The sequence below is a fragment of the Corapipo altera genome, unplaced genomic scaffold, assembly GCF_003945725.1.
Source record: "Corapipo altera isolate COAL_440 unplaced genomic scaffold, ASM394572v1 295, whole genome shotgun sequence".
NCBI classification, from domain to species: Eukaryota; Metazoa; Chordata; class Aves; order Passeriformes; family Pipridae; genus Corapipo; species Corapipo altera.
In genome coordinates this window covers 2,172,473-2,199,489 of record NW_020884936.1, presented here as the reverse complement: position 1 = coordinate 2,199,489, position 27,017 = coordinate 2,172,473, and the positions used below count along the sequence as shown (strand labels likewise).

Genomic DNA, 27,017 nt, shown 5'->3' with positions numbered 1-27,017 from the left:
TCCCTCGGGGTCCCGGTTCCCCCTCACAGACCCCGGAACGGCCCCGGTAACTCCCGGGGCGGCCACGTGACCTCTCCGCCCCTCGGAGACACGTGACCCGCGTGTCACGTGACGCGCGGGGAGAGACCGGAAGTGGCGTCAGCGCCGCGCGACCGGAAGCGGCGGGAGGAGGAGGCGGCGCAGGGGAAGGAGGAGGCGGCGGCGGAGCGGCCCCGGTGAGTCCCGGCCGGGCCTGCGCTGCCCTCGCTGTACGTGTGTATTTGTGGGGTATGTGTCTGTAGGTGGCGTGGGGGGGAGTGGCGGAGCTGCGGCTGCCGGCGCTGTCCCCGCTGGAGCCTTGGGATAAGGGAATCGCATGGAGATGCTGCGAGGGCTGAAGCCCTTCTGCGCTGGAGCCAGGCTGGGAGAGCTAAGGGGGTTCACCTGGAGAAGAGAAGGCCCCAGGGAGAGCTGAGAGCCCCTTCCAGTGCCCGAAGGGGGCTCCAGGAGAGCTGAAGAGGGACTGGGGACAAGGGATGGAGGGACAGGACACAGGGAATGGCTTCCCACTGCCAGAGGGCAGGGATAGATGGGATACTGGGGAGAAATTGTTGGCTGTGAGGGTGGTGAGACCCTGGGATGAATTTCCTAGAGAAGCTGTGGCTGTCCCTGGATCCCTGGAAGTGTCCAAGGCCAGGTTGGATGGGGCTTGGAGCAACCTGGGCTAGTGGAAGGTGACCCTGCCCGTGGCAGGGGGTACGACTGGATGGTCTTTGATGCCCCTTCCATCCCAAACCAGTCTGGGATTCTGTGATCTTAAAAAAGAGGGAAAAACCACAAACAACCCAGAAAGTCACTGTTTTGTGCTCTGACACCACAAACTGACGGGGGGAGGGGGCATCCCTTTTGTGTCCTTCCTCCCTCCATCCCAGGCACAGGTTTTCACTTCAGGTGTTGGCCAGAAGTAGCTGTTTTACCCCCAGCATTCCATAACCCTCTCCTCCCTCACACATCCCCAGGAGATTCCATCTGCCCCTTGGCTGTGGGGGGAAGCCCAGGGTGGGTTCTGGGGGGTGGTTTCCAGTGCTGCCAAAAGTGTTGCAGAGGGACCAAAAGCCCTGGCAGCTTTTTGGGATGCTCCTCTATCCCCAGGACGGGTGAGATCCCTCCAGGAATGTTGTTTTCCAGATGTCCAGCAACACTCAGCTGTGAGTGTGACACTCACACAGAGATGTTTCCATTCTCAGGGTGCATTCCCAGTCCTGCAGGGCCCAGCTCCAAAACTCCACGGCTTTTTGGAAGTGAAAATCCTGGTGAGGCCTTCCCAGAGGTGGGGAGGAGTTTGGCTGTGCTGGGATGTGGAGTGGGAGGAGCAAGGAAGGCTCTGGTTGCTCAGGGTGAAGGGAGGCAAACTGAGGAGAGGTGTGGGTTGAGTTGGAAGAGAAACGGTGTGGAAACTGGGAATGTCACAAGGATTTGGGGCTGGGGGTGGTTGAAATCATGGAATAATCACTTGGACCAGGCCCTGTTCTTCCAGGATGCTTGGAACTGCCTTGTCCCATCCCAACCTTGCTCCCCTGTGAGGGATCTTCCCTTTTTTTTGCTGGATTTGGAGCAAAGGAGGAGGGAAATGCTCTGTTTTCTGCCTCGTTTCCCAAATGTGTCACAGCCCCACACAGAATCCATGCAGGACATTCTTGGCAGCACCTGGGAGCCCTCTCTGGGGCTTTGATTCCCTGGCTTTGAAGTGGGGCTGTTTCTGCTGGGAGGGGGGTTTTCCTGGGAACAGCAGCACTGGATTTCACTGGGAGCATCACCTTCCGCAGCAGATGGAAATGACTGTGGATAAACAACCTGCCTCTGGTGGGAAAACAGATAAAGATGCCCAAAGTCAGGCAGGGAGAGGAATTCTCTGGGAAAGCCTTGGCTGGAGAAATGTCCTATTGTCCAAGATGATTTTTGGAGCCTGATCCAGCCCCTCCAAGAGTCCTCCAGGTGCTCTGTGAGGTGCTGGGTCTCTCAGCTCAGGATATTCCGTGCTGGAAGGAGGAGGAGGTTGGAGGGGATGCAATGGGGTCTCCTTTTCCCTGTCTCCAGCATCTGTCACCTGTTCCCACTCCAGGCTGGACATTGCAACCAGGAGAGCCAGAAATGATCATTTTCCCAGTCATTTCTTTGAGATGCAGCCCTCGGCTTGGGTTTTCCTGTCCAGCCCCTGAGGAGGCTTTTCCTTCCCCTGCTCCCCAGACAAGGCAGGAAGGGGCAGAGTCTCTCCTACCTGGCACCATTTGGCTTCTCCTGCTGGGAGGGGACAGTCCTGGCCTTGGAGCTGCCCGTGGTCTGTGGGGCAGAGCTTGATTTGCACCAGGGGCTGCTCTGAGGTACAAGTAAGCAATTTAAGGGCTGCTGAGCAGCTCACAAATATTTACTGATCATCTTAAAATCACATTGGCCTGTCTCCTTGCACGGTTGTCTCCACAAATCCACATTTTTGTTTGCCCTCCAGAGCCTCCTGGTCTCCACCCCAGTTGTTTTTTTCAGCTCCCTGTCCATGGAGCAGAGGGTGGGACACATCCTCATCTGCTTCCCTGGCACAGACTGCCCAGAGGAGCCGTGGCTGCCCCATCCCTGGAAATGTCCAAGGCCAGGTTGGAGCAACCTGGGCTAGTGGAAGAGCTCTCCCACTCCCACATCCAAACCCACAGTGTTCACCCCCCACCTCTCCTACCCCCAGAGTTCCCATTTTGCTGCTGAAAACTGAGTTTGCCTGCACCGATCCCACATCTTTCCTCATCGGGAAGCTGAGAAACGATCCCAAATCTGCAGCGTAAAGCTCGTTCCCTCTGGTTCTCAACTCACCATGCTGCTTTTCCCATGCTTTTCTCCAACTTTTCTCTGGGGTTTCTTCTTTCCTCCCGTCTCCATCTGCAGGTTCTGGGCCAGTTTTCCCCCCAGTGCCCTGGTTGTGCAGAGACTTTGCTCCTCGTCCTGTCTTCCAGGGGCAAAGAGCGGCGCAGCACCCTGGATCTTTGGACAGCTCCTCAGGTGGTGGTTGGTGCTTCAGGCCAGGATGACCAAAGCACAGAATGCTCTGTTTGAACACATAAAGCCTCTCAAAGCTGCAGCTCTACTGCAAAAACACGTTTTCATTGTTTAGAGCGAAAGCAAAGCAGTTTGGGTCTCTTAAAAACGAAAACCCGATTTTTTTTTCTTAACTCTCACAGTCTGTGCCAGGTTGTTTTGGGTCTGCTGAGTGTCAGGTGACACCTGAGTGCCTTGTACTCCAACTTCTGGTCACCTGGGTGCTTGTCCTGACGCGCCTTTGCATGAGGTGATGATCCATAGGGAACCAGCTGCCCCATCCAAGGGGAACTCCGGCGCCTCCTCACTGTCTGTAGCGTAAAGGATAAATTAAAAGGTGCTGCCTGTGAGGTGGAGGCCACTCACTCTTCGTCTGCCCTTTTTTCAGTACCTGGAAGCAGTTCAGAGCCCAGTAAAGTTGTGATCCATGGCTACAGTGCTCATGTGCCGAAGAATTCCAAGGCTGAGCAGGGTGGCAGCGTTTTCGACCACAGCCAAGCGCGAGACCGAGCATGGGAGCAGCAAATGTGAGCAGGAGGAGAAGGATAACGCAGGAACAGCCAACACTGGGAGTGAACCCACGGCTACAATCCAGCTACTGAACCCTCTGGACTACAGAGTGTTGTACAATCCATCTGCCTATGCCAGAGGCAGAGCTGGCTCCCGGCAGCACCTGGATAGGGACAGTGGCCAGGCCCTCGGTGACATGCTCACCAACCCTGGCGCTGCACAGGCTCCACAGGCATTCCCTGCTGCCTCTTCCCGAACTTTGCCACCCATCAGGAGAGCCCCGTCCAAGTCCAGGTCCAACACACTCCTCCAGCAGACCATCCTGGCGGCGCTGTCCAAGGAGGAGGCGGAGAAGGAGAAGTGGGAGGTGCACGACTCCAAGGAGGACCCACGCGTGTTTCAGAAGGGGAGGCCTGAGTACAGATCCCTGAGCTGTGACAGCTCTGAGCCAGCACAGCCCCTCCCTGCAGAGGAAGGTGACTCCATTTTGGACAGTGTGGCTGCGTGTGAGGGCAGCCCAGGATCCATCAGGGATCATTTCCAGAGGCTGAGCCGTTTGCCGGTGGAGCGACGCGCGGGGCTGGCGTCCGAGCCCAGGTTTGATGCCCTGTGTCACTGTGCTGTCCGAGCCATCAGGCTCTTCAGCACCCCAGATCTCATCCACGTTCTAAAGTCCTGTGTTCTCCTGGCCGTCCCACCTGCCCACCCTCTACTGGACGCGTGCGAGGGCGAGTTCTGCCGGCGGGCGTGGGACATGGAGCTGGAGCAGCTGCTGCTGGTGGCGGATTGCTGGCGCTGCCTGGAGCGCAGCGTGCCCTCCTACCTCAGCATCCTCTTCAGCTTTGTCAACCTGCACTGGAAGGACCTCACCTTGCCCCAGTTTGTGCAGCTCGTTTACATCATCGGGGAGGGCCGGCGGTCGCCCGCGGACTTGGCGCAGAAGGTGGAGAGCACGATCCTGAAGTACCTGGACTCCTTCACCCTGGAGGAGCTGGGAGCCATCTGCCTGGGGCTCTTCAAGTCCGTCAGTGGCATCTCTGACCACGTCATGAGGAGGATTGCGGACAGGGTCTCCCTGCAGATGGAGGACATGAGCACCTACGCCCTGGTGAACGTGCTCAAGATGCTCCGCTACACCCGCATGGACCACCTGCCCCTCCTGAAGGAGCTCGGGAAGGTGATTCCCGAGCGGATTCCTACAGTGAACATCCAGGGCATCATGCACATCACTCTTACCTATTCATCCCTGCACTACTTTGACGAGGGTGTTTTGGCTGCTGTGGCCATGTCGTTGCCTTCCAAGGTGTCCTACTGCCGGAGCAAAGACGCTGCCAAGTTCCTGTGGTCGTTTGGGTGCCTGGACTATGAACCTCCCAACGAGGACGAGTTCTACTCCAGCCTGATAAAGCAGATCCATAAAAAACTCCATGAATTTAAGAAGTTTCCAGAGCATCTCCTCACTGCTCTGCTTGGCCTGGCCTTTGTCAAACGCTTCCCAGAGGAGCTGATAGACTATGCCTTGAGGGAGGATTTTGTCCAGAAAACAAGGGGCAGCAAATATGAGCTCAACAAGGACCTGTTCACCCTTGGGAAGAGCGTTGAAATCGAGTGCCCCACCTACGGAGGCAACCGCCTCCCGCCTCAGCTCTGCCAGGAGTTCGCTGAGATGGCTTTGAGCTTTGCAGAGCAGGAGATCTACATCAGGCCCGAAATCGTGGAGGCCACGTCCCTCCTGGAGAGCATGCTGGGGGGCCCCGAGTACGTGAAGAACCACATGATCCTGCCACACACGAGGTCCAGCGACCTGGAGGTGCGTTTGGCCACGGATGGACATCCCATCCCCTTCAACTTCAAGAGTCCTATGGCAGCCAGGAAGCTCAAAGACATCGGGGTCAGTCTAACAGATGACTTGATGGCTCAGCTTATCAAGGGGAGAGCTCATGGCCGGTCTCCCGTGGAAGTGGAAAATGAAGGCAGGACTCCCAGGCAGGAGAGAGGGCATGAAGCAGGAATGCTGTGCTCAGATGGAGCTCTTACTGCAGGGGCCAAATCACCAGCTGAGCCTAAACCAGGGCGCTGTCCTGGAGCCCCCCTATCCCTCCTGCAGCCTGGGGAGGTGAGGCTGGCTCTGCAGGTGTCCAACAGGAACCACTACTGCTACAGCTCCAAGAGGCTCCTGGGGCTGCACTGCCTGAAGCGGCGGCAGCTCCGGCACCTGGGATACGTGGTGGTGGAGCTGCCCTTCTGGGAATGGTTCCCTCTGCTCCGGCGCTCGCGCTCCGAGAAGCTCAGCTACCTCCACTACAAAGTGTTCGACCCGGCGCTGCTCAGCGGGGCTGGGTAGGGGGGTGTGGGGCTGGCTCAGAGCCTCCCCAGTGCGTGCCTGCTGCTGGTTACTGGTTAAACTGGTCTCTGAGTGGCGGGTCAGTCTTTGGCAGGTGCTGTGGGCCTTGCTGCGTGGCCAGTTCTGCTCTGCTCACACCCGTGTGTCCCGCGCTCTCCTTTTGTACCCAGATCCTCAAAGGCTCCCACGACAAATAAAACCTGCTAACGGTTCATTTTTCTCTGTGGTTACTCCTTTCTCCGCCCTGAATCAAAGTGGGTGGATTTGGTGGCTCTGTGAGAGCAGGAACAGTGATATTTGGGAGAGAATATTTAGTGATGAAGCTGAACTGGGTGCCTGGAACACACTCATTTCCTCACTGTTCCCATTGCCATCAAGCTGGGGCTGGAGGGCACAGCCTGGGTTTCTCCTTTAGCAGGACAGAGTGTGGATGTTGAGTGCTCAGAAGGTTGGGGTGCTCAGACCCTGAGACATTAATTTCATCCTCTAAGGGCTTTAGTTTGGTGTCCACCATGCACATTCCTTATGGCAGCAGCTCCATAGTGGTATGTAGGACACCAGGAAGCACAATGTGATGAGCTCCAGACAACCTGATTTGAAATTCCTTATCCAAGACCACAGAGGGTTTTGCTGGCACGGAGAAGTAGAAATCACAGTCCTTCGGGTCTGGATTTCACTGCTTCAGTGAAGGATCTTTGTTCACTTTAGGGAATGTTCACACAAGAGAGAGGAAAAAAAACACAGCCATGGGTGAAAGCAACTTGGTGACCAATTTTTACCCTGAAGTCTGTAGCAGAACTTTTCAGTAGAAGGGAGAGCAGTGACTCAGACATGGAGAATAATCCCTTTCCTTACTGAGGTGGTGAACCTGGGAAAATAACCAGAGTTGTTTAAGTCTGTCAGGGTCACAAGCAGGTAGGAAAAAATCCTGTAAAATATACCTGAATATCCATATGCCACAGGAGAAGTCTTCAGCCCAGGAAAGAGATGTGAGGAGAGAGAGAGAACAGAGGGAGAATCTTGAGTCTTCCCAAGGAAGGGAGCAAAGAGAGTTGAGTTGCCATTTTTCACAACACCAGTGCTGAGGGTTGAGTGAATTTACCACTTGGTAAATTCAGTTTGGCTCAAAATGAACCAGAAGGGGCAGTTTTGAGGCAGAACTTGTAGTTAAACCCTCAGATTTCTCCTCTAATATGTGGATGCCCAAAAGTCAAACCAGTTTAAAAGCCTGTTTGACCAGTTCCCCACTGGCAGCCTCTCAGACTCAGAAAGTAGTACTGGAGGAGAGTTGGTTTGTGCTTGCCCTGATCCTGTGTTCCCTGGTGAAGAGCAGGAATTGCTCCTGATGGCTGCCAGACCAAATATTGGGATGGAAGGGCTGCTCACCTGCCCTGTTACACCTCTTGTTGGGGTCACACTGCTTTGGTCAAGCATTGTAACCTGGCTCAGATTGCATATTGTGTTGGGTTTTACATGTGGGATTTGTGCCTGGGATTCTACTTCTGTCTTCTCAGATGCAGCTCATTAACTCTGCCTTTCCCTGGCAGCACCGAGGTGCCCCCAGAAGGCTGATTTCATTTGGGCTGAGCTAACAACTTCAGCTGAAAATCATTAAAGAGATGCTTGTTCTTGGAGGAGGCAGCGAGTTCCTGATCTGCAGGGCTGCCCAAGGCAGTGACATGTTAAAATTGGGGTTAATGTGAGGTTAAAGCTCTTACCTCACACATAATTTCATTCTTAAAAGGGATCAGATAGAGCCAATTCCAGCCACATTTTCTTTTCCAATGGAAAACAAGGTGTGTTCGCTTGAGTTTTTCTAATGAACACTGGCAGAAGAATCAGCTGCTGGTGTTCAGAACCCAGATATCTCCCTCAGAGCTATTTAATGTCCTTCTGCTCTCCTGGAGGTATTTAACACTGGTTATTAATATTTGTGGTTAATCTTGGCTCCCACCAACTCCTGTGGCAGGCTCTTGTGCTGTGCTGGTGCTTTGTTGCATCTACAAAACCTCCTGCATCTCTGATAAATTTTCAGATCCAATTGCTGGTCTGTCCACATTTTTTAGTTAAAATAGCCGTTTTTTCTCTGATGTTTCTCCAGGGGTTCACCAATCAGTATTAATGTGATTTTTTTTTTTTCCAATCCCCTCTCTCCACCACAGTCTTTGGGTTTATATTGGCTTAACCTCCTGGAATCAGATCTGAACTGCGTTTTAGGAATTCCCAAGCTCATCCAGGGTCCTAAACATGTTTCACTGTTCATGGATATTCACTGCCTTTATTTCTAATTTATTTTTTTTTTTACAAGCTGAATCTGATGCTCAGAAAGTGACCCCTCTCCAGCTGCCAAGATGGTCATAAACGTCTGTCTCCCACAGTTCAAGCCAAGAATTCACTGCAACAAGGTAAAATAGTGATGTGGGGGTTTTTAGGGAACGGGAGGGACGGAGGGATTAGATGGAAGTGACTGGTTGGGGCTGGGGAGGGTTCACTGCTCCTCTGGGATAATTAACATCACTGCTCTCATGTGGCACCCACTAATTGTTGGAGGGGAAAGCCCTAATTTTGCAGGATCTCATAACCAGACGGTGTTATGTGCTGTCAGGTGTGTGTTCTTTGACCTGAGATCCCTTTTTTTCCCGCAGTATTCCAGCTTTCCCTTTGTCCAGTGGAACACACAGCCCTTGACAGCATTTGCTGAAGTTACTTTCCAAGTACTTCTGTTTTCCCTCAGCACGTCAGAATCCCTTAAAAAAACCTCAGTTTTAACTCAGAGCTATTTTTTAACTGTAAGTCTCCACAGCACCTCTCCCCAAAATCCGAGACAGCCTTGGATTTGTAAACACTGTGCTGTTTTTGCAGCAGTAGAGGTGTGACCATCCCTGCAGGGGGTGTGTGGACAGACCCAGCCAAGCCACGGAGGTTTGGTGTCATTGTCATGATCAAGCCCTTATCAAACAGGTGGAATAAATAGATGTCCCTTGCTTTTATTTGTTCATTTAGCAAGTGCTGCAGATTTTTTAGGCCCCAGAGCTTCCAGGAAAGGGAATGGGTGGAGCCAGCCTGCCCAGGAGCAAAGCAGAGGGTGGGATTGGATGTTCTGGGAGACTGGAGATCCAGCCTGATTTGGGTTGGTCCCAGAGGCTGGCTGACCTCCAGAGGTTTCTCTGGGATCCTGTGCTGATTCCAAGAGCATTTCCACACAGCAGGAGAAGCTGGCATAAGGAAAAAGAGGAGACTCTCATGTGAAAAGGAGACTGAAAGAGGAGATTCCCATCTCCTCACACACATCTCTGCTCCCAGCCACCCTCTCCCACTTGCTTTATTTCACTGACCCAGCCAAAACCACAAACCATCCCTAATTTTCCACTCTTCCAGCAGTTAAATCAGCTCTGCCCATGGCTGAACAGGTGACAGAGGCTGCAGGAAGCGGGGATGGGATCATGTGGCTGGGGGAGGGTGGGAGTGGGTGGGAGCAGGGATCTGCTGCCTTGTCTCAGCTGCACATAAACCACAGTGTGGTATTGCCTCTTGCTTGGTGTCACCTTGAGAATCTACCTAAGTGCTTGTGAATTTCCTTTGATTTTCTTGCTCCAAACTAAACCCAGTTTTCTCCTGGGACACAGATCTCTGCTGATGGCTACGAAGTGGAGAACCTGATCTCCGAGGACCTGGCCAGGAGGAACCGCGGTTTCCGCAGCGAGTACTTCATCAAACCCCCGGTCCACGTCACCATCTCCTTTCCCTTCAACATCGAGATCTGCAGGATTAACATCGACATCTCCTCTGGGGGGTACCAAACCTTCTCCGGGCTCGAAGTTTACACCTCTACCTCAAGCCACAAAACCTCTTGGCAGAGCCCCGAGGGGCCCTTCTCAGGTCTGGCCGGGCAGCCTGTGTCGGACAAAGACACTTTCACACTGGTGGGCAAAGCTGTCCTAAAGAATCAAAGCAAAGTGACTTTCGGCCACAGAGGCTTCAAGCCGAGGCCTCCCTTCCATCAGATGGAAAATGTCTTCTCCTACCCCGGCTCCGTGTCCCAGGACCTCTGGAACAAAGGCCCCGCCTCGCTCAGCAACGTGTCGCACCTGAAAATCTGCATCACGCACGTGGCGGGGGGGGGGTTGCCGAGCATCAAGAGGCTGGAGGTGTGGGCACAGCCCGCCAAGTCCTGCCCACAGGAGGTGATCGAGGGTGTCTTCCAGGTGGCCTCCCAGTTCCTGGCCCAGGACGCCGGCGGCCTCAAGCCGGAGCTGTGGACGCCGATGGAGAGCGACTGCGTCCCCTTCAGCGCCAGCGACAGCGAGCAGCACACCCTCCGCAAGCTGGTGGACGTCGTCCAGGACATCCCCGAGGAATTCCTGGACCCCATCACCCTGGAGATCATGACTTTGCCCATGCTCCTGCCCTCCGGGAAGGTGATCGACCAGACCACCTTGGAAAAGTGCAACCGGAGCGAGGCGTCCTGGGGGAGGGTCCCCAGCGACCCCTTCACCGGGGTGGCCTTCAGCCAGCACTCGCAGCCCCTACCTCACCCCACCCTCAAGGCCAGGATAGACCACTTCCTGCTGCAGCACAGCATCCCTGGCACCAACCTGCTGGGGAGGGCTCATTCCTCGGAGACCCTCGTGCCCTCTTCCATAACCATGTCTTCTCTGAAAAGGAAAATGGACTGCCTGGACCAGGGCTCCCTGCAGCCGCCCTATTTTTCTGCTACAAACTTACTTGTCTCCTCTACCTCAGAGAACAGTGCTAAAAAACTGAGAACTGACAGTGACTCCCACCTGACCCAGATGGACTGTTCCACAGGTATCGTGGCTCCCTCGGTCACCTCTGTTTCTTCGGTGTTGTGGCAGCCTGAGGTTGGGTTTTCAAGTCAGGAAGCTCCAGCATGGATTCCCATCCCACCTCTGGGAAGCTCCCAGTCTGTATTTGCCTGTTGATGGGTCATTTCATTCACCTCTCATGTTACCTGTCCAGTCTGTTTCACTGCCCCCTTGTTTGCTCAGGTCACCACCTTTCCCTTTTAGTTTGGATTTCCTTTCTCCTCCTTCCTGTCCATGGGGAGGCAGCATTTTCCTCACTGTGCTGGTTGGAAGTTTCTTTATCCAGGTTGATTTATTATGTCCTGCAAAAACGGGAAAAGAAGTGTCTGGGGGTGATGGCACAGGGAGTCCTGGCTATGCAGATCTTATCCTGAGGAGGGAGCTGAGGAGGAAAGCAGGAGTGGGATGCACTTGGAACCAACCACAGCAAGGGAATTGCAGGCAGTGCTGCCTGCAGAGCAGGCAGGAGGGACAGCCCAGGCTGGGAGAGACTTGCACAGGGTTTGCATGTGGTTAGAGCAGAAAACCAGGTAGGGACTAAATTAGACAAGGGATGTCACTTGTGGCTACAGCAGAAGGAAGGGGGGACTGGTTTCCTTTTATCCATGCTTTTCTCAGTGATTTGGTAGGAGCACTGCTGGGAATACAAAACATTCTCCATTCTGGAGAAAAGGAGGCTCAGGGGGGACCTCGTTGCTCTCAGTAACTCCCTGACAGGAGGGTGGAGCCAGAGGGGGAGTTGGTCTCCCAGATAACAACCTCAAGTTGCACAGGGAGGGGGTTAGGTTGGATATTGGGGAAAATTTCTTCATGGAAAAGGCTGTCCAGCCCTGACACAGCTGCTCAGGGTAGTGGTGGAGTCTCCATCCCTGGAGGGATTTAAAACCCTGTGGATATGGCACTTTGGGACATGTGGCCTTGATAGTGCTGGGGGGATGGTTGGACTCAGTGATCTCAGAGGGCTTTTCCAAGCTTAGCAATTCCATGATTCTGTGATCCATTTTGCCTTGTCACAGGAATTCCTAAAATGTGTTGGAGTTGCTGTGCAGCTGTTACATGGCTCTGACTGCTGCACACAGCAAAGCTGTCATTAAACTGAGTTCCTGCTTGGGGTAATGATCCCGCTGGAGGAGGAAGGGGAACTTAAGCTGGGAAGTGGGAAAAAAGATGGCTTTAGCAGCTCACATTTAGGTGAGGTTTAAGGGAGCAGCTGTTCCTGTGAGGCTCTGGTCTGAGCAGGAGGTGTAAATACAAGTGTGTGGGTGTCTTGTGGTCACACATTGTGTGATCTCCAGGCAGGTAAGTCCAGTCTTCTTGTCTTCTCTAACCTAGTGGTCTAAAACATCTCTAAAGGTGGCCCAGAGCTTCTGACTGCTGGGACCTGCCACTGCCTTCACCTTTCTCCCAAATTGCAAAAAAAAAAAAATGTTTTGAGGGAAAAGCTCAGGCGGTGGTTTGATTTTAAACAAATTCCTTGGTTGAAAATATTTGTTGTTTGGTGGTCCTGGAAAGGGCAGGGAGGAGTCAGACTGCACATTTCTGCTCTGGTCCCTCAGTCTGGAGCTGATTCCCTGGTTTAGGAGGAATCATGAGTTATTTTGGTTGCAGGGGTGTGTAACAGCTCCTGTTGGGATGTGCCCAAGCTCCACAGGAGCAGGGCCTGCCCTGGGGGTCCTGGATCTCCTGGGGGAGCTGTGACAGTACATAAATAAAAGCACAGCCCCGAGTGTGTCATCAGCCTTGATTGCTGGGGCAAATGTGCAGCACTAATTCCAAGGTGTTCCTCTGGGAGGTGATGGATTTAACAGAATTAGTGATGCAGGCAACATTCTCCCAATGCTGAGCCTTAATTAACTGTGCCATTGGAATTGCACAGGATGAGGGGCTGCAGGGAGGGTCCAGCCCCGGGCCTTGGGATCACAACTGGGACAGAGGGGAAAAAAACAAGCCCCATGGATTTTATCAGTGGTTTAAATGTTTGCTGTGAGCTGCACGGAGCAAGGCTGGGAGTGCTGGGCTGGGATCCTCAGGGAGAGGGCTGAGGGAGGGCCTGGGGCTTCAGGGAGAAACAAGTATCTGGGTTATTTGGGGTTTTGCCCTTTTTTTAGACCTGCAGATGCCCACAACTCCTGACAGGAGGATGGAGCCAGGTGGGGGTTGGGTTCTTCTCTCAGGTGATAAGTGACAGGACAAGAGGAAAGGGCCTCAAGTTGTGCCAGGGGAGATTTAGGTTGGATATTGGGGAAAATTTCTTCTGTGCCAGCCCTGGCACAGCTGCCCAGGGCAGTGGTGGAGTCCCCATGCCTGGAGGGATTGAAAAGCTGTGTGGATATGGCACTTGGCAACATGGTTTAGTGATGGGCTTGGCAGAGCTGGAGGAACATTTAGGCATGATGGATTTGGAGGGCTTTTCCAACCCAAAGGATTCTCTGATTCTGCATAAATTGGCACTGGGACACCACAGGAATGTCTGGTTCTAATCCATAGGGGTTTTCACCTTTAGGACCCAAAGGAGATGAGACAGTCCACCCCTATCCAGACACCTGGGTAGGAAAAAGACACCTCTCAAGAAAACAAGCGGCAGGGCTCCAAAAATCCTGAGTGTTGTCCCAAAGGTTCAGAGCCAAAGCAGCATTTCCATGGCACATTGTTTTTTTTCCAACTCCCACTACTTGATCTCTTTGCAGAGCACATCTTTGGTCTTTGTGCTGCTCTTTGCAGAGCTGGTCTTTGTGCTCCTCTTTGCAGATCTGGTGTCCCACGAGCAGAAGCTGTCGGAGAGCTTGGACACTGCCCTGACCTCGGCCCTCAGCTCCATGCCCTCCTTCACAGCCAAGCTGATGAAGAGCCAGCAGCAGCCAAGTGAGGGAGGCTGCAGCAGCTCCTGGAGTGTGGGCACAGTCCTTGGTAAGCAGCAGGTGCCTCTGGATCACCTTTGGGAGGTGTACCTCTTCAGACCCCAAAATATTACCTATTCAGTACAGAAATATTACACTGTCTCCCAGCAGGCTTTACTTCACAATCCTTAACTATATCTCAGCAGTGCAATGGTTTATTCTCCCACCTTGCTGACCCCCAGAAAGTGTATGTTGTTGTCCATGCCCAGAGTCAGAGCAGGCTGGGACATGACTCCTGTGATTTTCCCATGTTCTTGGCTGTCCCGTGTCTGTGCTGCCCAGGGGTGATCCAGGATGTGTTGTGCTGGATCCAGTGCTCAGCCCAGCCTGCTCCAGGTTAGTACAGACTGTTCCCAGAGCTCTGCATTTTGGACTGAGTGACTAAAATGTTGCCTGGGAGCTGCATGGAGCAAGCTGGGAGCTGTGACGTGGATGGGGAATGAGTCTGGTTGGAGGTGCCACTGGAGAGGTGTAAATCCAGCAAATAGTGTGGCCTTTCAGTGCTTAAAGAGGGCTTGTAAAAAAGGGGAACAGCAGCTTTTTACACAGGCAGATAGTGATAGGACAAAGGGGGAATGTTTTTAAACTAAAAGGGTAGGTTTAGATTGGATATAAGGAAGGAATTCTTGGTTGTGAGGGTGGTGAGGTTGCCCAGAGAAGCTGTGGCTGCCCCTCTATCCCTGGAACTGTCCAAGACCAGGTTGGACAGGGCTTGGAATAACCTGAGCTAGTAGAAGGTGTCCCTGCCCAGGGCAGGGGCTGGAAGTGGATGATCTTTGAGGTCCCTTCCAACCCAAACCATTCCATGATTCTTTGAAATCCCTGATCCTTAACAGGACCAGGTCCCAGCAGCAACGTCACAGGCCAACCAGCCACATGTGTGCCCAGAATCCCATCAGGATTGAGTATATAAAAGCCAGGCTGCCCAGTCCTTGCTGTCTTCCTCCCACCTGCTGCCTGGACATGCTCATCCAGCTGTGTGCATCCCCCAAATTACCTCTTTGGGACTCAGGGAAGCACTGAACCTTCAGATGTCCCTCCCCAGTCCAGTGCTGGCTTCCCTTCTGCTGGGTGTGGCGCCAAGAAGGAGGTTCAGAAGGACCAGCTGACCCCGTGGAAGGACCAGGGCTGTCTCTCTTTCTCTCTCTCTCCCTCTCCCCCTCCCTCCCCCAACAGGTTTTGCTGTTCCACAGTGACATTCAGTCATTAAGCATTTTCGTGTCCCCTCTAAGATTGCTGCTGTTTAAGAGCTGACTGAGTAGACCTCAATGGGTCGTGTGTGACAGGAATGCAAAGTGATACCTAAAGCATTCCAATTGGGAATCACTGCTTTTAATCCACGTCGGAAAAACAGGAGGGAGGATGAGTTAAGTCTCAGTAAAAGTGAAAAGCCCTTTCTTACAGTCATCTGTCCTCAATTAAAAGCCTGACGGTGCAAGTGCTGACGTGATCCAGCCTTCCCTGAGCACAGCCTGCCCTGGAAGCTGGACCATTCCCTTTCCTTGAGGCAGTGACAGAGGAAAGGGGCACAGTCCTGAGCCATGAGTGCCCCGTGCCTGCAGGAACTGGGGCCCTTGGCTCTTGGGCAGGATTGGGTACAGAGGAGTGGCCCAACCTGGACTTATCACCCCCCAACAGATCCACTGCTCCTGTCCCCTTTTCTTTATAGACTTAAGCTGCACCAGGGGAGGTTTAAGTTGGACATTAGGAAGAATTTCTTCACAGAAAGGGTGATTAGATGTTGGAACAGGCTGCCTGGAGAGGTAGTGGAGTCCCCATCCCTGGAGGTGTTTCAGGGAAGCCTGGAGGTGGCACTCAGTGCCCTGGGCTGGGTGACAAGGTGGGGATTGGTCACGGGCTGGACTCGATGATCCCAGAGGTCTCTTCCAACCCGAATCACAATCCTGTGATTTGCAGAGCACGGCAGGAGCAGCCAGACCCAGGGATGCTCTTCCTGCGGCAAAACTTTCTCCTCCTACTTCAAACCGGAGCCCATTTACCAGCTGCCCTGCGGGCACCTCGTGTGCCGGCCCTGCCTGGCCGAGCGGCAGAAGGCGCCGTCCCCCATCCAGTGCGGGAGCTGCAAGAGGTCGGCAGCCACCCAGGACGTCAGGAGGGTTCACTTCTGACCCCCGGGCTGCCGGGAGGACGAGAAGCTGGTGCCGTTCCCCGTGGATCCGCCGGAGCATCAGCGACCCGCAGGAGGAGCCGGAGAGCGGAGAGGACTCGGTGTTGTGCTTGCGGAGTAGCGGGGGGGGGGGGGAGGTGGGGGATTAGAGCACCGCGCCGGAGGATAACAAAAGCCATAGCTTCTTTATCGAGGAACGTGTATTTATACAGGACTGATCTCCACCCGCCCTCCCACCACCTCCCCGTGGCTCAGTGGTTTAGCTTTAGGTGCCTTTCGGACCACGAGTGCAGCTTCCCTGGGAGCTCAGACCACACCTCTGATGAGCAGCCCCCTTCGGTTGTGGAACGGGAAAAGTCCTTGTGAGCGACAACACACAGAAGCTCCCTGACTTCCCCAACTCCTCCCCACCTCACCTTCTCCTCCCAGAGCACATCCTTCATCCTGGAATCCTCCTCCATCCCAAAATCCAGCGGTAAGAGGCCGTGGTTAAGGTATGAGGAGCTGGCAGTGATCTCACCCCTGCTCACACCAACTCTTGTAGAAAAGCCATCCCATCCCACCCGACGTCCCTCTCGGTTTATGTCGTGTGACCAGACCAGCTCCAGGCTGGCTGATAGACATTTAAGCCTTAATAAAATGTTTAAAGTCAGGTTTCTCTTTCTGGCTCCTAATTGGTCTCATTGTGAGGCTTAATGATGTCGTGGAGTGAATCTCTGTGCAGCGAATCTCTGTGCCGAGCAGGAACAAATGGGCTGGAAAAAGCTCAATCAGCACACAGACCTGGGGGGTTGAGAGGGGTTGTAGCAGCAGCCTCATGGATCACAGGGTTGAGACTCAAACACCTGCAACCCCAGGGATATGGGCTTCAAAGAGCTGCTCAGAGAAAAGGCAGAAGGAAAATGGCTGGGATATGTTCCATCCTGGATGTGCCTGGATGTGCAGGGGAGTTTGTCACCTTCATAACCCCATGCTGTTGGCACTTAATTGGTAGTTTCTATATCCTGGCTGATGTTCTGGGCCATAAAGAGCCTCCAGCTGACTCAACTCACCTTTGTCACACCTTTAGTTGCTCTCAAAAAGCACCTCAGCAACTTGTGGTGTTCCTGACACGGGAAGGAGCTGCTCATCCACTGGAACACGGCATTGTCCTGGCACCACACGGATCCTGCTCCCTGTCTGTGTCAGCAGGAGTTTATGGCCTGTCTCCACTAGGAGCAAAAATAGAAAATCCCACATCTTTAAATAAGAAACTCTTAGAGAACAGGCAAAAACTTCCAAAAAATCCCACAATTCAGAGGCAACAAAATCGAGTTGATGCAGTGGTGTTGTCGTGTTTGCAGTGAGCCATTCAGGGGTGATTCAGCTCTCACACCTCCCCCTCCACATGGATCTCCAGGGAAGGGAGGAGGGTGGCTGCTGCAGGAGCTCACAATCCACACAGCTGTCACCTTCTCCAGCGCTAACAAAGCCTCTGGATGCTTCCAACAAAACCCAAAGCCACTGGCTCAGACAAGTATCTCCACTGCCCAGAAGTTCCTTGTGATATCCTGCTGGGCAGTGATCCAGGCAGGAGCCATCTCCTGAGTTATCTCCAGGTTCCCTTAGTTCTGGAGGGGAGGGAGGGACAGGGAGTGAGCACTGAGCAGAGGTTGGAAGGGATGGTGGTGTTGGGACATCAGGTCCCTCCCCTGCTCAGAAAAGGGCTCATTTCCACCTCATATCAGGTTTCTCAGAGCCTTCATCCTCCAATTTCTCCTCCTCTTAACCCTATAGGACCCTTTGCAGCACGTTTAACCTGCTGTGTCCCTTCTTGCTGAGGATCCAGGAGTGAGTTTCCCTCTGTGCCCACATCTTGGAGCTCACTGAAGGACCTGGTGTCCCTGTGAGGCCCCCTGACCTGGGACACTGAAACCCCCTTGGGCAGCAGGGACCCTCTGCACCCCGAGGCAATGGGCTGGGTGGTGGGTGACACAGAGCCAGGAATTCCCATGGGTTCCACTGCCAGGACCCACAGCAATCCCTCTTCAGCTCCCACACAGACACCACCAGCAAATTTATTCCCAGCACCAAGGCTGTCTTCTCTCCAGGAGGAAGGGAATGACCTTTGATTGAGGCTTGAGCCATTTCCTCTAATGCTCTCCGAGCTTTTTTTGGATAAATCCGTCCCTTGCTGGTCTCATGTGACCTTCTCATGTGACATCCATATCCCAGTGGGATGGATTTGGATGGAAAGGGCAGCAAGGCAGTGCCTCAACCAAGCTTGACTTCCTTTAAAGGAGCATCAAAGCTGTTTTCCTGCTGTCCTGGGAGCAGAGGAGCATCTTTATCCTTGAACATGAAAAAGGCAGGAGGTGCAGGACCCCCCTCTCCACCAGGCCCCAACCAAACCCCCCTGAGCCATGGGGTGACAGTGATGTGTTTGTGACAGATCCATTTGAGGATCATCAGTCCTCCCAAGCAGGAGAAGGGAGCTCTCCATTGCCAGCCTCACCTGCTCCATATTCCCAGTGCATGTGTTCAGGAAGTTTCTCCTTCCCTGCTGCATCCATGGCAAAGGCAGGAAAATGCACAAACTGGCAAAATTCATCCCTTTGCCCAACACTCTCTAATTTATCCTGATTAAATGTTGTCACTCTAATTTATCCTGGTTAAACTTTGGCACTTGGAGCTCCATGTGCTGCAGCCAAGCACTGTGACCTCCATCCCTTCTCCAGCCTCTGGAGGGGCTCACACAAACTTTGTTGGAGTTTTCAGAGCTAACAAAGCTCTCACTGTTAAATGATGGGTGGGGGAGATTTAGACTGGATATTCAGGAAAATTTCTTCGTGGAAAGGGTGGTCAGGTATTAGAACAGGATGCCCAGTGTTGTTGCTATTTTTTTGTATATTTTGAGGAAAAGAGGAAATTGCCTCAAGTTGTGCCAGGGGAGGTTTAGGTTGGATATGAGGGAAAATTTCTCCATGGAAAGGGTTATCCAGCCCTGGCACAGCTGCCCAGGGCAGTATTGGAGTCCCCATCCCTGGAGGGATTTAAAAGCTGTGTGGATGTGGCACTTGGGGAGCATGGGTTAGTGGTGGCCTTGGCAGTGCTGGGGGAACGGTTGGACTCGATGATCTTGGTGAGCTTTTCCAACCTTACCAATTACATAAGCTCCGTGTCTGAGCCCCTCCGGCAACCCCAGCCCCTCTGCTGGTCTCTACAAGAGCTGAGGCCGTGTTTTGGCTGAGCAGGGGAGTCAATTTGAGGGTGCTGCTCCCTCTCCATCCCGTGTCAGGCCTTTGGGGCTTCCCTCACTCCCAAGGGGATCTGGGAAAAGGATGGCAGCCGCTAACTGTGCCAATGAATGCCATGGCACACGTCGTTAGGAGATCAGCACTAACGAAGGGGGATCCTCTGGGGCCCTGGGAAGAGCCTGGGGAAGAGCAGGGATGTGGCAGAGCAAATCCAGTGCTGGAGACACAGGGAAGGGACCCTGGGGCTGCTTAGGGGATTTGGGGCACAACTTTGAGTAGCCCCAAAGTGTTGACTGGGAGCAGGATGTGGGATGGGGGTCCAACAGCATCCCAGGTACCAGGGAACATCAGAGCCCAGCGAGGATATTCCCAGCTGGCTCTGCCCAGCCCTGTGAAACCCATCACCCTGAGATCACTTGTCCCATGACTCACCTCAAGCCACCCCAATATTTCCTCCTCCAAACCCCCATTTTCATGTTTTCCACCCATTTTTTCCTCCCCGTTCCCACCTCACCCTCCCCTTGATTCCCGTAAGTGATTCCGCGTGGCGGCTGCGGAGCCTCTGCAACTTGGAAAAACATTTTATTAACCTTCCTTGACTTTAAAGAGCATAATTACATTTTAATCTCATATTCCTGCGTTATCATTCCAGACACAGAGTCATTTGGATGCAGATCATTCCCGGCTTAATGTAATTTTACGATACAGTAATGAGGAGACGGAGCAGGAGCGCGGAACACCCAATTTAGAGCTGACATTTGGGGTTCTTTTAAAGAAAATTTTTCCCAGCCGAGGGCTTTTGCGTCCTCCTCGGCCCTGCAACGTAAGTGGGTTTGGGCTCCCGCTGTGAAGGGATGGATTTGGATGGGGAAGCATGGCTGGTGTTACAATAACACGGGTCATTAAATCCCCCACGGCCGCGCCACGTGGGTGGTTCGGCGTCACGGGGCAAATTTGGGAACTCGCCGCTCCCTTGGTCCCGGGGAGAACTGAGTCAGGGGCTGCATTGCCTTCGTGCCCCTTGAAGGGGGGAGATCATCCTCATGTTACCCAGCAAAAAGCCCCAAAAACCAGGACTACCAGCCCCCGGGGTTGATCCGTGCTCCAAAATCACAGGAGCTGGGAGCAGGCTGGGCCCCCCCAGAACTGCCCAATAAAAGGCTTCCCCCTGTGTGCCTCAGTTTCCTCTGGGGGGCAAAGGGATGCTCTGGGCTCCAGCCCCCTCCAGAGCTCCTCCCTGGTTCCTGTGGAGCTTTTTAAAGTGTTCTGGTTTTCCAGGTGACAGCAGGGTCACAGTTTCCTTTGGGATGCTGGAGCAGAGCAGCCCCCTCCTCACCCAGGGTACACCAGTCCTCCTTGCTCCAATCAGGGCTGAGCTGCTCCAGGGCACTGATCCGGCAGAAAAGGAATGTTAACGAGGGGGAGAAAATAAAGCCACTAATGAGAGGGGGGGGAAACCCCACATTCAGCCACCCCAAGTGACATCCAGGCTGATTTTGATGGTTCTCTGCCTCAGTTCCCCACCTTTGAGCTCAGGGTACAAAACCACCCCAGAGGCTGGGTCACAGCTGGCAGCACCCCCACATTGCCCACCCTCCCTCCCAGCACCCCCAAACAAGCCCCTCCTGATCATCACGAGCCAGCATTTTTGGGGGGGAAGGAGGAGGTGGGTGCTCACAGGGCCCAATTCCCCTCTGTGTATTAATTCATGTTGCTGAATTTCACCTCAGTGTTGCTGGGAAAGGGATCTGGGACCAGCAGGAATATTCATGGCTGGATGGGGAGGGGAGGGAGGGTTGTTGCTGCTGTTTCCCCTGTACAGATGTTTCTCACAGCCCTGGCTTCCCTGCCTTGTCTCTTGGAGAAGAGGTGGAAGAGGAGGGTGAGCCACAGGTGGCACTGATGGGTCCCCTGGCTCTGGCAGGGTCCTGCCCTGCACCCCAGTGCTGCAGCCCAGCCCCTGGGGTTTGGGGTGTATTTGTGCCCCCCCGGGGTTCTGCCCCAGCCCTGACACCATCTCTTCCCTCCAGCATCCCCTCCCAGAGCAGCATCAATCAAACAGCATCTTCCAAAGCAGCATCCCTCCCAAAACAGCATCCTCCAAAGCAGCATCCCTCCCTAAACCAGCATCCTCCAAACAAACAACCTTCCCCCAAGAATCCCTTCAGACCTTTTTTTTATAATAACATCCCTTCCCAAAACAGCATCGCTCCCAGACCAGCATCCCTCTGAGACTAGAACCCCTCCCAAAATCTGCATCCCTCCAAACCAGCATTGCTTCCAGACCAGCATCCTCCAAACAAACAACTCCCTGTAAACCAGCACCTTCCAGACTCTAATCCCTCCCCAAACCAGCATCACTCCCAGGCCAGCAGCCCTCTGAAACCACCATCCCTCCCAAAATCTGCATCCCTTCAAACCTCCATCACTCCCAAACCTGCATCCCTCCTAAAATCCGCATCCTTCCCAAACCCACAAACCCACATCTCCTGAATGAACATCTGTTCCCAAACCAACATCCCTCCCCAGGCAGCACCTTCTAAATTCGCATCCCTCCTCAGACAGGCATCTTCTGAAGGAGCATCTCTCCCTAAACCTGCACCCCCTCATCCAGGTCCCCTTCCCAAGGACTGCCCATCCCAGGGCCAGCAGCTATCCCAGGGCTGGCACGTGCCCCTCAGAGCAACAACGGGTGGGATTCACCAGCCCCGAGAAGCTGCTGCACTGAATCATCTCAATTACAGATTCTCTTGGATGTGACTTGGTGAAAGAAAAAAAAAAGAGAGAGAAAAACACAACAAAAAAAAAAAAACAACAACCCATCCCTCTTCTTCCTCCTCCTCCTCCCCTGGGAAGGAGCGATGGCAGCATAAAAGGAGCTCTCCCAGCACGGGGCCAGACACAGCGCGAGTGGCACAGCCCCGGGCACCCTCCACCATGGCAGAGCCTTCGCTGCCCCTCTCCTTCCTCTGCCTCCTCGCCTTGTCCTCCGCCTGCTACATCCAGAACTGCCCCCGGGGCGGGAAGCGGGCGCTGGCCGACACAGCCCTCCGACAGGTACGGGATGGATGGGAGCCTGGGGCGCGGGATGGGGCTCTGGAGGGGGCAGAGCGGCCCTGCGGGGTGCGGAGGCTCCTCGGCACCTGCTGGCACCGCTGGCCGTGCCACACTCCCCGGAGCAGCGCGGGTTTTTTGGGATGGCTGGGGGACGTGCCCGAGGGGGAGCGGCGGAGGAACGAGCATCCGAAATGCTGTCGGCACCTCGAGGAGAAGCTCGAACTCGGCCGCAGCAAAGCATCCCCCTGGATGAGGGGAGCAGGGGGACAGGAGGACAGGACAGCGCGTGGAGAGGGGACAGGGAGGACATGAAGGGCAGTGGGGACCCCCCAAAGTGGGGCCAGCGCCGCAGCACGGCAGGGACAAGCCGGTTCACCCTGCGACAGTGTGGCACCTCCAAGGGCTGGGAAAGGGGATGGTGGGGAGCTGCTTTCTAACACAAGAGGGTGCAGGGTCCACCCTGCAGAGGGTCCATCCCTTTTTTTTGGGGGGAATACGGGGGACTCAGGCAGCTCCTTCCCGCAGTGCATGCCCTGCGGCCCCGAGAACAGAGGGAACTGCTTCGGGCCCGGGATCTGCTGCGGCGCCGAGCTGGGCTGTTACCTGGGCACGGCGGAGACGCGGCGCTGCGCCGAGGAAGACTATCTGCCTTCCCCCTGCCAGGCCGGGGGGCAGCCCTGCGGCTCCGGGGGCCGCTGCGCCGCGCCCGGGATCTGCTGCACCGCCGGTAACGGGGCTGCTGGGACCGCTGGGGTGGTGGGATGCAGGGTTTGGGGGGGTCTGGGGACCACGGGGGGGTCGCAGGGGCGTGGGGCAGAATTCAAGTTAAGCCTCGTCTGCTGCCGGGGTTTAACCTTCCAAAGGGAGGCAGGGAGCGGGCGCGGTGCTGGCTCCGTTTGGAGGCATTTTTGGATGGTTGGATTCAGGGAAGATATAAGGAAGGAATTGTTGGCTGTGAGGGTGGGGAGGCCCTGGCACAGGTTGCCCAGAGAAGCTGTGGCTGCCCCTGGATCCCTGGAAGTGTCCAAGGCCAGGTTGGACAGGGCTTGGAGCAACCTGGTCTAGTGGAAGGTGTCCCTGCCCATGGCAGGGCGTGGAACTGGATGATCTTTAAGGTCCCTTCCAACCCAAACCATTCCCTGATTCTAAAGGATTGGTCTTGCAGCTCCTTCCCGACCCACCACCATAAGCTTTTTCCCCGTCAGGCACATTCAGCCTCCCCAATGCACCAGGAAAAACCCCCTAATCCAACCCCATTCCCGGTTAACGGGGAGGCACAAAACTGGAGCACGAGCTGTGCGGCGGCCCCGGGCTGCTACCTACCCCTTCCCCACCCATAAAATAAACCACCCGGGGTCCTCAATAACCCGTTCCCTCCCCACGTTTTGCCTCCCGCTGAAGACACGTGCTCGATGGACTCCGCCTGCCCGGACGAGGGCGGGGACGGGGCTCAGGAGGAGGCGGAGAAGAACCTGACAGTGCTGGACGGCTCGGCTGGAGATCTGCTCCTCAAGCTCATGCACTTGGCGAACCGGCAGCAGCAGCAGGGCAAGCACCCCGTCCTCTGAGCCAGGGCATGGGGCGACCCCCCCACCACCACCCTCACCGACCCCCCCACCCCGGCACTGTACATACGAGACCCAATAAAAGTCCTCGTGCACTGTGGTGGCTTCGTCCTGGGCACTGGGGATGGGTCACAGGGGCTCCAGGGGACCTGTCTGGGGATCAAGGATGGGGGTGTTGTGGAGGGGTTTCATCCCTCTTCCCCAAATCCCCACTGAGAACGGGTGGTTTGGCTCCCGTCTGCAGTGGTTTGGCTGGGCTGGGTGCAGGATTTGGCCTCGTTCTTGCAGCAGGAGCGCTCAGGCAGAGCTGGACTTTGGGATCTGGCCGTCAAGTCCCTACCAGAACCCCCAGCAGCACCCAAGGGTGCTCAGCCATCCCCAGCCCCGGGAGACTGGGGATGTCTGGGATGTGCCACCATCATGTTACCTCTTGGCCAAGTCCCTCTTTGGGGCAGATTCAGGGTCTTGTTGCCTTCAGGAACCAGCATATCATCTACCAGAAAATGATAAAAAGCAAGGAAAAGCACCCAAAACCCCCCCAGAACAGAAAGGTTTGGGCTCCCAGCTCCAAACACCCCCTTGGGCTGGTCTCATCTTTCCCCACCATCACTCACCAAACCGGTCCCCTCTGGACACCGACAGGCAGGATCAGTCTCCCAGTTATCCCACTGTCACCCCCTCAGATTTGGGGTACTGTTATCCCAACCCCCTCCGCACCCTCTCCCAGGTCTCTTACCCAGTGGGGTCCCTGCTCCGAGCTCTCTCCTGGCTGGGACTGGCCAGGGCACAGGGGACAGCTGGTCCTTTATAGCATTCTCGAGGGAGGTGGCACCTCTGAGGAGGTGGAGCTCCCTGACACCGGTGGGATCCATCCTGCCAGCTCCCAGCACCGTGCAGGGGGTGCAGGATTGATCCAGCCCCTGCTCCCTGCAGCCAGCATCTCATCCCAGACCTGGGGAGGTGAGCAACCCCAAATCACCCCAAAATCATTGGAAAAGGGGCCACACCAGCATAGACAGGGGGCTCCATGCTGAGATGAAGGAATCAGGGTTGTTCAGCCCTGCCCTGGCACTGAGACTGCTCCCGGATGCGGGATGTGAACCCCAACATTCCTGAAGCACCAGGGACACGTGGTTGAGCCAGGATGATGCTCCAGCTGACAGAAGCCTCAAAATCGGGGTGTTGAGTCCCCGAAAACACCAGAGGCTGATAATTGGTGGGTTTTCCCCCCATTCTTCTTCCCAGTACACGTCTTGCGGGGGTCTGGGAACCCCCCGAGCAGCCGCAGGGGCTCCAGGATGGCAATTCCCCCCCTCCACCCTGTGCCACAGCTGGAGCTGAGCTGCTGGGACAGCACACGGCAGGTGCTGAGCCCTATTTCCAACCATTAACACGGATCCCAGTGCCTGGCTTGTCCCCAGGGAGCAGGACTGACCCCGGGTGGGTGATGGGGACCCAGCTGCCCTCGCGCCGGACGCGCTAAGTGGCGGATTTGGAAGCAAAGCCAGAGGGACGGGAAAAGGTCACGGCTGTCGGGCTCTGGGCTGCCTAATTCCCAATTAAGCCAGTGCAGGGTAATGATCTCGATGGACAGAAAGTGTTGTCCACAGCAGGGAAATTTATTCAAGCTGGGAAAGCTCCTAATTGGGATAACGAAGGTGAGGGGCTGGGGCGAGCAGGACCCTGGGCGGTTGCGTCAGTCCTCAGTCTCATACTTGGGAAGCCTTTGTGTGCTGATGGTGTGGTTCAGGGCACTACATCCCATCCCCACGCGCTGCTCCAAGGAGAAACAATGGGGAAGTTCAGGATTTCAGGTCTTTGCCCAGGAGGTCTGGTGTTTTCAAGTGGCTGTGGTGCTGTTGGGTGGGTGGGGATGGGCTGGGTGTCACCATCGTCCCAGAGCGGGACGAGCCCAGTGCTGAGCATCCCCCAAAGGCCAGGCAGGGGTGGGTGGACAGGACCAACAAGGGCATTTCCCACCCCACATCTTGTGGATGATCCCAGAGGAGGATATGGGTTCACTTTTTACCCACCTGAAGGGATTTGAAGCCAAGGGAAGCACACGCCCCTCTCACCCTTCTCCTGAGTGGACGCATCCCACCCGCAGCTGCCTTCCTTCATCCCTACCCTCCCCATGCCAGAGGGGCTCCCAACAGGACATGGAGGGACATGCCACAGCTCAGCAGGGCTGGCAGGGAAGGGCCCTGAGCCCCAAACTCCATCGGCAGCCTCTGCACGTTCCCCCTGCGGCCATCGGAGCCGTCACCGAGGAGCAAACCAACACCTTGGCCTTGCCCTCACGTCCTTGACCCCTGGCTATTAACCGAGCCCTCCGGTGTGGGAAGCAATGCCTTGTGGTTTTTAAGGAGCACGGGTGACGCCGGTACCCAGAATCCTAAGTAGGAGCCGGGACTATAAATACACGGGCAGCGGTTGGGCTGAGCATCCAAAAAACTCTCCCCGTCCCGCCGCCATCATGTCCTGCAAGGCTCTGGCCCTCTGCCTCCTGGGGCTCCTGGCTCTCTCCTCCGCTTGCTACATCCAGAACTGCCCCATCGGGGGCAAACGCGCCGTCATGGACATGGAAATCAGGAAGGTAGGTCCTGGCGGGTTTGGAGCATCCCTAACCCCATCCTTCCCTTCTTCCCAACCTTCTTTCCCTCCCCGCTCCCCCGAGCAGTGCCTGCCCTGCGGCCCCCGGAACAAGGGCCACTGCTTCGGGCCCAACATCTGCTGCGGGGAGGAGCTGGGCTGTTACCTCGGCACCTCCGAGACCCTGCGCTGCCAGGAGGAAACCTTCCTGCCCACCCCCTGCGAGTCGGGACACAAACCCTGCGGCAGCGGCGGGAGCTGCGCCGCCCCCGGCATCTGCTGCAGCACCGGTGAGTCCTGGGAACTCCCGGGATTCCTGTCACGGGGTCCTCGCACACCTGGGAGGGAATTCAGGGTTATACAGGACAGTGGGAGAGGGGATGATGCCCAAGGGGTTCGTCTTGGTCTCATCCATGTGTCAGTTCATGGCCCCTAAAAGCCAGGGCCACCCTGCTCCAGGCAGAGTTTATCCCGATCCCAGGGAAGAGACATGAGACCCTTCAGGGAGGTTTTGGGGCAGGAGGGAAGCAGACAGCAACCGAATTTTGGGGGCTGAGCAAGTGCGGGATTCCCGTGGGGCATGGCAGCACTCCTGTGGGGTACACCAACCCATGGCCCTTCCTGCTTTCATGAGTTTTCCAGAAATCCCAACCTCCTCCCTAAATTAAACTACCAGAGATCCCACTACCAATCCCAGGAAACGCCAGGGCACATGGTGGGAACATGAGCTCATTAAACCCCAGAACCACGGGGTCCTGGGCACTGGTTTGGGGGTCCCCAAGGGCTGTTTCAGGGAACTCTG

General features: G+C 55.2%; 4 protein-coding genes across 7 annotated transcripts in view; all 4 read left to right on the top strand.

Annotated features, from left to right (window-relative positions):
- Positions 1-154: 154 nt before the first annotated feature.
- Positions 155-6,128, top strand: FASTKD5 (FAST kinase domains 5). 2 transcript variants are annotated; one of them, XM_027660475.1, is made up of 2 exons: positions 155-248; positions 3,449-6,128. In XM_027660475.1, exon 2 carries the CDS (start codon positions 3,488-3,490, stop codon positions 5,912-5,914), a length of 2,427 nt encoding a protein of 808 aa, XP_027516276.1. In that variant the 5' UTR covers positions 155-248; positions 3,449-3,487; the 3' UTR covers positions 5,915-6,128. The 2 variants fall into 2 exon arrangements, with proteins under 2 accessions (XP_027516276.1, XP_027516277.1); XM_027660476.1 differs by having other exon boundaries at positions 165-215.
- UBOX5 (U-box domain containing 5) lies at positions 159-20,185 on the top strand. Of its 3 annotated transcripts, none has more exons than XM_027660479.1 (5): positions 159-248; positions 8,223-8,319; positions 9,541-10,723; positions 13,489-13,647; positions 15,555-16,417. In XM_027660479.1, exons 2-5 carry the CDS (start codon positions 8,266-8,268, stop codon positions 15,764-15,766), a joined length of 1,608 nt encoding a protein of 535 aa, XP_027516280.1. In that variant the 5' UTR covers positions 159-248; positions 8,223-8,265; the 3' UTR covers positions 15,767-16,417. The 3 variants fall into 3 exon arrangements, with proteins under 3 accessions (XP_027516280.1, XP_027516282.1, XP_027516279.1); XM_027660481.1 differs by lacking the exon at positions 15,555-16,417 and adding an exon at positions 19,654-20,185 and having other exon boundaries at positions 164-215; XM_027660478.1 differs by having other exon boundaries at positions 164-215.
- A 1,699-nt stretch (positions 20,186-21,884) lies between these two features.
- Positions 21,885-23,723, top strand: LOC113955248 (vasotocin-neurophysin VT). Its single transcript, XM_027660530.1, has 3 exons — positions 21,885-22,058; positions 22,584-22,785; positions 23,460-23,723. Exons 1-3 carry the CDS (start codon positions 21,939-21,941, stop codon positions 23,624-23,626), a joined length of 489 nt encoding a protein of 162 aa, XP_027516331.1. The 5' UTR covers positions 21,885-21,938; the 3' UTR covers positions 23,627-23,723.
- A 2,337-nt stretch (positions 23,724-26,060) lies between these two features.
- Positions 26,061-27,017, top strand: part of LOC113955234 (neurophysin 1-like) — a 1,466-nt gene continuing 509 nt past the window's right edge. The window contains exons 1-2 of the mRNA XM_027660512.1: positions 26,061-26,219; positions 26,304-26,505. Coding sequence (XP_027516313.1) covers positions 26,100-26,219; positions 26,304-26,505 — 322 coding nt within the window. The 5' untranslated portion in view covers positions 26,061-26,099. The remainder of the gene's footprint in view (positions 26,220-26,303; positions 26,506-27,017) is intronic.

Coding starts and splice junctions, on each gene's coding strand:
- LOC113955248 (XM_027660530.1), top strand. CDS start 21,939: ATGGCAGAGCCTTCGCTGCCCCTCTCCTTCCTCTGCCTCCTCGCCTTG. Junction 22,059..22,583: donor CCGACACAGCCCTCCGACAG/GTACGGGATGGA, acceptor TCCTTCCCGCAG/TGCATGCCCTGCGGCCCCGA. Junction 22,786..23,459: donor CGGGATCTGCTGCACCGCCG/GTAACGGGGCTG, acceptor CTCCCGCTGAAG/ACACGTGCTCGATGGACTCC.
- UBOX5 (XM_027660479.1), top strand. CDS start 8,266: ATGGTCATAAACGTCTGTCTCCCACAGTTCAAGCCAAGAATTCACTGC. Junction 10,724..13,488: donor CCAGATGGACTGTTCCACAG/GTATCGTGGCTC, acceptor TCCTCTTTGCAG/ATCTGGTGTCCCACGAGCAG. Junction 13,648..15,554: donor GAGTGTGGGCACAGTCCTTG/GTAAGCAGCAGG, acceptor TGTGATTTGCAG/AGCACGGCAGGAGCAGCCAG.
- FASTKD5 (XM_027660475.1), top strand. CDS start 3,488: ATGGCTACAGTGCTCATGTGCCGAAGAATTCCAAGGCTGAGCAGGGTG.